General features: G+C 31.1%; 1 protein-coding gene across 1 annotated transcript; it reads left to right on the top strand.

Moving 5' to 3' along the window:
* The first annotated feature begins 1,229 nt into the window (after window positions 1-1,229).
* LOC101499576 (uncharacterized) lies at window positions 1,230-8,763 on the top strand. The gene is made up of 9 exons (XM_073369312.1): window positions 1,230-1,936; window positions 2,724-2,866; window positions 4,040-4,134; window positions 4,427-4,617; window positions 5,260-5,880; window positions 6,349-6,497; window positions 6,670-6,885; window positions 7,176-7,325; window positions 8,192-8,763. Exons 1-9 carry the CDS (start codon window positions 1,756-1,758, stop codon window positions 8,561-8,563), a joined length of 2,118 nt encoding a protein of 705 aa, XP_073225413.1. The 5' UTR covers window positions 1,230-1,755; the 3' UTR covers window positions 8,564-8,763.
* Window positions 8,764-9,016: the final 253 nt, after the last annotated feature.

Below are 9,016 nucleotides of genomic sequence, written 5' to 3'. Positions count from 1 at the left end.
ATTGTTAATTGGCAAGCATTATATGAACTTTTAGCATATGGAAAATCCTGTTAAGGTGCATGCTTAGTTGAAAAGTTGTTTTGAGCATTTAAAAACTTAATTGCTATGTGTTAACTGTTATTTTCTGGTTGGTGACCCTTTACAATTATTGTGGAAATCTGGGCTTTGCCCTCAGATGAGAGTCAGGACGGTCTTACCGGTTCGTACCCTACGGACGAGAATGGAGATGGGAACGTTTGACTGCAGTCACGTTAGGAGGATCTCACGGGGCGCGTGGAGATACTCAGGGTGTATAGCTTTTTGGTAGGATGATCAGATTAGGATGATGTATAGGGACTAGGTGTCCTTCTGTTTGGATTGGAGTATTTTTAGTTTGGGAAAACTGTATTTATACTATCATTGTAAGTTCGACTTCTTATGTGAATGGGTTCCATGTACCATTTATGGTTATGTAAATGTTTTGGATTTATAATTGGAGAAACCTTTCCGCTGCTTGTAAATTATAATGACTCAATTATTTATCCAAATGCATTTCTTTATCTATTCCTCTGTTTTAGTTTAATTACTTTTAAAAAAAAAAATATACCCTCGTTTTGAAAAACGGGGTGTTACAGATTGCTTCTTGAAGCAACTCTTGCTTCTTAAAGCAACTCATTTTTAACAATATGTGGGATCCATCATAGGTTCTTAAAATTATGAATGAGTTATTTTCAAGTGATGTGGCAATATAGAGCTTACTTAAGTCATTTGCGATAGATTGTTCCATTGGAGATATGGTTCTATAAATTAAAATGAATTCTATGTAATCAAATATTTATGTTGTTGAAAATGCTGTTGAACATCCCCTCGTTGAATTTATCATCCCCTAACGTATCAATTTATCAATTTATCATCCCCTCGTTGAAAATGCTGTTGAACATCCCCTCGTTGAATTCTATGTAATTAAAAGTGTAAATGTATCAATTTATCACCCTCGTTGAATTGAACATCCCCTAACGTATACACTAACTATTAATATTCGTCTATATATATATATATTAAAGCTTATAGATTTCACCGCCATATTCCCTAAATTCTTTCTGTCTCTCCACCTATATGGCGACAAAAGTGTATTCAATGAATAAAACTAGAAGGAAAATAGAAACAATATAATATTCACCAATTCACAAGATTATTGGCCAATAAATTGACCTTGCTTCTCATTAATTGGAGAAAATTTGAGGGCCCTTTCAAGCATATACGAATATGCCATTGCTAATAACCCTCTCTTGTGCTCTGATGGATTTATCACTACCCTTTTCCTTTTAGTTTTTCTTACAACTTCCTTTATTTATAAGCATATAAAGTTTGCATGCTAGAGAAATATTAAATATGGAGTATCTTTTTATAAATATTGTTGTGTTTGATCTCAACATCCTCCATCATTTATGTTTTGATAGAGAATTAAATATATAAACATTTTCTTTTATTTAGTTTTCCTTTAATTTCTTTTTCTTCTCTTGGTTATGCTTTGTCCAAAGATATTAAATTTTCCTTGTATACTAGCATTTGATTTTTGCTAGATTTTAGCTTTTATTCATAGTTATAAGGTCATTTTAAGTTGCATAATTATAATAATTCTTGGTACAAACTATTAAAAAACAAAATATATGCATTTAATTTTTTTAATTTTTTTGAATAGCTTCAAATAAAATCTCTTCATACAATTTTTGTCTTTGGAGAAGAATTAAGTTTTTTTTTGGAAAGTTGAAGAGAATGAGTAAAGAAACACAAAAAGTAGTGGTGATCCAAGATGCATCAAGAGATGTTGGTTTAAAGGCTATAGAAAAGGCCCTCAAAAAGTTATCTGTTAAAGCTGGAGATCAGCTTATAATTGTTGCCATTCTTAATTGGTTTAGCAGTCCTAGTATGTTTTCTTTCTTTGGAAGAAAAAGTTGTAAGAATTCATTTACTTTTGTTTTCTTTGTCTACACATGGACTGTGTGATTTTATGAAATGATTTCTGTTTTTAGTTTTGATTACAAAATTGTCACGTTTAGTGTACCAAAAATTGTACCGAACTGACAGTTCAACTGATTGATCTGAGATCAGGTTGATTCAATTTCGATCATGACATAGTCTTATTGAACCAGAATAGAAACTGTTGAACCACAATTAATTGAATCGGTTTTTTATTGTTGATTTTTTTTCTTACTTTTCTTTAGATTTTTTTAATTATTTATTTATTTTTTGATCGTTTCAACTATTTTTAATTGATTGAACCAATTAAACTATTACATAGAAGTATTTTCAGTTCAATTTTTAAAATATTTATCACATTGCCTTTTTATTTTCAAAGTTTGTTTTAGAAATAACGGTTCTATATTGTAGTTGCAATTACACTACAAATATTTATATTGTAACTATAATTATGATTGTAATGTCATTGTGGAGACTTCTAAAACCTTTATATTACATATGTAATTGTAGTTGCAGACTACGATGTAAAATTTATAATAGGACTAACAAAAAATATATATTCTAACAAAATAAAAAGTTATTTTCACTATTTACACAAAACTTAAAATCAAAATAATAAAGATAAGGTGACACTTTTGCAATTAAAATTGAACACAAAAAGTGAAAAGAGAAAATGAAAACAATAAATTAAATAAGCAATTTAATTTAACTTAGGGATTTCAATAGGTAGAATTAACTAACAATTTTTTTTTTCATTTTTTTAGTGGGTTATATGGTCTCAGTTGATTCAACTTATTTTGTTTCATCAAACAAGAAAATCATTGAAGAAAACTATACCAAGAGAAAGAATGATTATCATATGAATCGATATATCAACAAGCTCTCTGATTACTGTCAAATGAATGAGGTTAGCACATTAATCCATTTCCACATTAATCCTCCTTCTGATTTTTTAACTAAAAAAGAAGATGCGAGATGCTTTAAATAACATGATGATACGATAATGTAAAATGATCAGCATCCATGAAATTGGAATAAAATGCAGTAAAAACTCAGTTTTCAACTTCGAATTTTTTTCATATTTTTAATTTAATTAATAACATATGAATAATTAATACATCTAGATAGCTATATATCATAGAATTGTATGTCTCGTCATTAAAAATATGTCAATTCTGCATTTTTTAGTTCAAAAATCTGAGGGAGGGATCAAAACAACCGACTTTTAAAATAAAAAGACCATTTCCATGAATTGATAATAATAGAGGGACTAAAACTGCAATTAAGCAAAAATGTTAACTAAAAGAAAAAATGCTAAAATAACATTTATGTTCAAATTAAAAATAATTTGGTTATCCATAATTTGTGCAATTTAATAATAATTTATGTTCAGATTGAATTCCAACTAGAAGTGCTTGTTGGACCAGCTTCACAAGTCATTTATGAGGCTGCAAGAAAATTTCCATGACATTATTAGACAATCTAGAAATGATAATTTTAAAATTAATCAATGCAAATTAGTGATTAAAAAAATTTGGCTTAATTGCAATTTTAGTCCCTCTATTTTTATTGATTCATGAAATTGGTCTCTTTATTTTAAAAGTCGATAGTTTTAACTGTTTCCTCCTTCTGATTTTTTAACTAAAAAAGACGATGTGAGATGTTTTAAATAACATGACATATGATACGATAATGTAAAATTATTAGCACCCATGAAATTGGAATAAAATGCAGTAAAAACTTAGTTTTCAACTTCGAAATCTTTTCATATTTTTAATTTAATTAATAACATATGAGTAATTAATACATCTAGATGGTTATATACATAAAATTGTATGTTCTGTCATTAAAAATATGTCAATTCTGCATTTTTTAGTTCAAAAATCTGAGGGAGGGATCAAAACTGTCGACTTTTAAAATAGGATGATCATTTCCGTGAATTGGTAATAATAGAGGGACTAAAACTGCAATTAAGGCAAAAAATTAACTAAAAAAAATATGCTAAAATAACATTTATGTTCATATTAAAAATAATTTGGTTATCCATAATTTGTGCAATTTAATAATAATTTATGTTCAGATTGAATTCCAACTAGAAGTGCTTGTTGGACCAGCTTCACAAGTCATTTCTGAGGCTGCAAGAAAATTTCAGCCTACAAGTTTGATACTTGATAGGTCAGTTTCTGATTTCCAAATATTTTTTCCTTAGTATAAAAGTTTATTTCATTTTTTTATAACTATTATGCAAATATACCAAGAAAATTAAATCGAATATGATAACGATGTACTCATTCATAATGAAATATAACTAAAAATTGTATATGAAAATTTGATGTATCTGATCTAAATTTTGAACCAGATAAATCGATTTTTCTAATACCATCTTTACTTATATTTCATTCTAAATGAAGTACTTTATAAATCGGCATAGATTGTGCTAAAGGTATTAGTCTTTTTTTATCTGCAGACAGATCCACAGAAACATGAAGAATTTCATGGACAGGATCCCTTGTGGTATGTATAGGATAACAAGTGACAACTCCATTGAAAAGTTGAAAGATCCAAAATCAGCAGCTACAAAATTTGCTGAAAAGCAAGAAAATATAAGTTATTCAGAAATGATACCAGGAAGTTCAGATGATGGAGTTTCTCTTCATAGTAAGTATTTTTTATGTCATGTGTTTTCCAATTTCTTGTGTTACAAGCTATCAACAAATTGAAAAGAATGACAAAAAAAAAACCTTATAGTACTAAGATGAACTGCAATAACAATTATACATTTTGGAACTCATGAAACAATTAAACATCACTAATCAAAAGATGATAAGACTAGGGTTTTAAATAGCAGTAGCGGAAATGGTTGTGGTCGCATAGCAATGCTTGATAGTGCGAACAATTTTGGTCAAATGTGGCCGGTGCAGCCTCAATTCTGGTCAAACCTTTATATAAATCCCTGGATAAGACATGAAGTTCGAACATGGAAAACCCTGATACTAACATCTAATATTTGTCTATAAAAAAAAAGATTCATGATTTTTAAACAAGAACTTTGCAAATAAAAAAACCAATGTAAATGTAAAAGTTTATCATTGTTGGGTTGCAAAACTTTTTGAGCTAATACTTTTCACGAATCCTTTTGGTATGTTCACTAACTAACAATGTGAAAAATATCATCATATGGCCTAAAAAACCTATAAAATCTCCATTGCTTTAAAGCTGTTTGGAACTACTTAAAATATATCTTTGCATTTGAATGTTTAAGTATTAACTTCTGATTATGACCAATGATTCATCAAGCAGTGTCCAAATCTTCATCTAATGTTGATCTTTCCGCGTCAACCGGAGTTTCAAGTCCATGGAGTACTGATGCATCTTCTTCTGTCATTGGAAGTTCACAATATGTCCTTCAAAAATACCAAGTTGGAGAGTTTTTTCCAAATATAGAACAAGAAAAACAAGGTTCACTATTTGATATTTCTGAAAATCAAGAAACAAGCCGAACAGAACTAAATCAAAAGGCGATACTAATCGACAATGAAGCGTATCATTTGGTGGAGGATGACTTTACAAATCCAGTTTGTTCTGTGTGCAATAACAGAAGACTGAAAATTGGATCAAAAAGAGACTTCAGTTATATAGAACTTTACACTGCTACACAAGGATTTTCTGCTAAGAACTTTTTGTCAGAAGGTGGATTTGGATCTGTTTACAAAGGACAATTGAATGGAATGACAATTGCTGTTAAGCAACATAAGAGTGCTAGCTTCCAAGGGGAGAAGGAATTTAAGTCTGAAGTGAATGTACTTAGAAAAGCAAGACATGAGAATGTGGTTATGCTAATAGGTTCATGTTCTGAAGGAAATAATAGGCTTCTTGTTTATGAATATGTATGCAATGGATCACTTGATCAACATCTATCAGGTAAGCAAACAAGGGTTTAATCAACGACGCCTCTCAGAATAGAAGCTCGGGATCCTCTACCTCATGCTGAGACAGTAACCTGATTAGTGTCGGTTAAACAAAAACAAGGAAAAACAAATTCGAGTTGAGTTTTATCGAACATATCTTCGTTTTTCTTTTTTTTTTGTCGAGCCTTAACCGATCAAGTCATCACCATCTTAGTCATGAGGACGAGAAGGCCTGTGAGCTTCTACTTTCGGAAGCAATGTCCTTTGTTGTTTAAGTTTCAAACAAATTTCAAGTGTGGGCCCACAATGGATCACCTATCAAAGTGGTCCACCTATATAATTTGCTGATTCAGATTGCATGCAGTCCTGCAGTCGGGGCTTTTCTAGGCACCCGACTGCAGGACTGTATGCAATCATGATTCATAATTTTCCTTAAACAAAGAATATGCGAGACTAACTTCTACAAGATTCATTGATGCAGAACACTCTAGATCACCTCTAACTTGGGAAGATAGGATCAAAGTAGCTATTGGAGCTGCCAGAGGCTTACTATACTTACACAAAAATAACATAGTACACAGAGATGTCAGACCAAACAATATCCTTGTAACACATGATCATCAACCATTGGTAATACATCAACTTTTGAATATATACATACTACTAATTGTGTGTTTGGTTAAGTTGAAAATTTACACTACCTTTTACATCAAACTTACTATTAGAATAAAAACATCCAAACAAAAAATAGTTGAACTTTGTCAAGACTAATACTTTTCTTTCATGATGATGAGTTTATTAGATAGGAGATTTTGGACTAGCAAGAACTCACAACAAAGATTTGACACACTCAACAGAAGTTGTTGGTACATGGGGGTATTTGGCACCAGAATATGCAGAATATGGCAAAGTTTCAAGTAGAACAGATGTATATTCTTTTGGAGTGGTTCTACTACAGCTTATAACTGGAATGAGAACTACAGACAAAAGACTTGGAGGAAGAAGCCTTGTGGGATGGGTAACATACAATCTAAATACCATTATACTAGCTCCTCAATATATTATTGTTCTTCAAATGATGTTTTATACAATAGTTCTCTATCTTGGTGTCAATATCTTTTACATAGCGACACGCGTCTGATTAAAAGCGTATTTGGTGTCCAACATGTGTCGGTGTTTGACACCGACTCATGTAGTTATATTCGATCTCTTCTATTTTCTTAAATTATTATTGTGTCAGTGTCAATAACATAAATTCTATTGCGACATTATTCTCTTATTTTGTATTCAATTTTTTTTGTTACACAGGCAAGGCCACTTTTAAGAGAGAGAAACTATCCTGATCTAATTGATGAAAGGATCATTGATACTCATGATTATCATCAGTTATTTTGGATGGTACGGCTAGCTGAGAAATGTCTAAGCAGGGACCCTAAGAAAAGACTGAGTATGGTTGCGGTAAGCTTTCATTATTGGATCCTACCTTTTGAAATACTTAGTAGCTTTCCTTGTTGTTTATGAAAACAAATAGCACAACTAGTTTTAAGCAACGCAAATTCTTTGATGGACTACTTTGATAGGTGGTTTATAGTGGACTACTGATACTTGAAAATCGCCTGTAACTACAACCACAACATACATTGTCATTATAAAGTTGAAATTTGCGGTCCTCCTCATCCTCATGATTACGGCAGTGACTCGCTGGTTCGATAAAAACAAAAGAAAACAAATGTGTGTCTCAAAAATCAACTCATATTCACTTTTTCTTGCTTAAGTCGAACAAACACTGGCGAAGTCACGTCAAGGTCTTAGCCATAAAGACAAGGGGTACCATCGGCTTCTTCTTTTGAGAACCGTCATTGACCGTCATTAGAGTATAGAGGTAACTTTTAAGTATCAGTCCACTGTGGAACCATATGTTAGAACATAACCTTCAATTCAAAAGAAACAGATCTAATAAATACAAACAAAAAACACACAATATTTGATCACAAAGTTCGGGCAATTATGCATACATATCTGACTGTAGATTCCTTATAGTAATATTTAAGCTTAAGGTTCTAGTTTACAAACTTATATTTAAATACTACAGTTCAATTTACAAGATCACACATAAACCGTACTGCATGAGACTCTCGTGTCGCTCAAACGACCTGCCACTTATGAGTAAACTATGAGACATACCTAACACATTGAACCCTCCTTAAAGCAAAGAAACTACTAATAGTACAAAGACATATATCATCTTTTTCTTACATATGATATTAATGAGCAACAAATTATGATCATATTTTGAAATGTAACTTTTGTTTTTATGACAACAGGTTGTTAATGCTTTGACTGACATTTCAGAAGGCAACACATGTGACCTTGTAACAGGAGATTACTCCCCTGCAAGGTCAGATTCATCTTATAGTGAATCAGAGTTTGATGAAAATGAAGATGAAATACAAGGACCCTTTGAGGAGGAAGGTGAGTTACAAATCCTCAATTCAGAATCTACAGAAATCAACAACATTATTACTCAAATGAGGCATATGATTGTGAGACAGCCACCATCTCCTCCATTTAAAAGCATCTATTCAAGTGGCTCTAGTTCATTTCAGTTTTCTGATGAGTCAAATAGTGATTGTGAAGCACATCATGAAACGAATAAAGAAATACCAAAACTTAAAGTGGCTTCACTCAACTCTTAATTAGATGGTGAAAAAAATAAGAGAAAGTTTTTAGTTTAGATCATTGAAACACATAAACTTTCCACTTTAATTGTAGTGTTGAAGTGGTTTCTTTCTTGTGTTAGTATGTTATTATTCAGCTATGATGACTTTATCTTTTGTAATCAAGTGCAACTATTATCAGTTATGACAGTATCAATAAAATATATTTGTGTGACATGTTCAAAGACTTTTCTTGAAAACAATCATCAAATTTTCAGCTTTTGTGAGGATCTATCTATTTATATTATAATAAATTAAATCAGGTCCTAATGTTCTTGTGCTGACAGATCATCTATACATACTACCTTCTCTTTGCATTCTTTTATCTACATTTCTACCACCTTTTTGTTTTTTTGAGCATGTACTACCTATTTTCTTCACTTAACTACAATTCAATATTTTTGTATTGCATTCTTCTTCGTATGACCATAT

This window comes from Cicer arietinum, chromosome 5 (assembly GCF_000331145.2).
Source record: "Cicer arietinum cultivar CDC Frontier isolate Library 1 chromosome 5, Cicar.CDCFrontier_v2.0, whole genome shotgun sequence".
Taxonomy (NCBI): domain Eukaryota; kingdom Viridiplantae; phylum Streptophyta; class Magnoliopsida; order Fabales; family Fabaceae; genus Cicer; species Cicer arietinum.
The sequence above is the reverse complement of the archived record's forward strand: the minus strand, read 5'-3'. Positions and strand labels throughout refer to the sequence as shown.

Coding starts and splice junctions, on each gene's coding strand:
- LOC101499576 (XM_073369312.1), top strand. CDS start 1,756: ATGAGTAAAGAAACACAAAAAGTAGTGGTGATCCAAGATGCATCAAGA. Junction 5,881..6,348: donor ACTTGATCAACATCTATCAG/GTAAGCAAACAA, acceptor TCATTGATGCAG/AACACTCTAGATCACCTCTA. Junction 6,886..7,175: donor GAAGAAGCCTTGTGGGATGG/GTAACATACAAT, acceptor TTTGTTACACAG/GCAAGGCCACTTTTAAGAGA.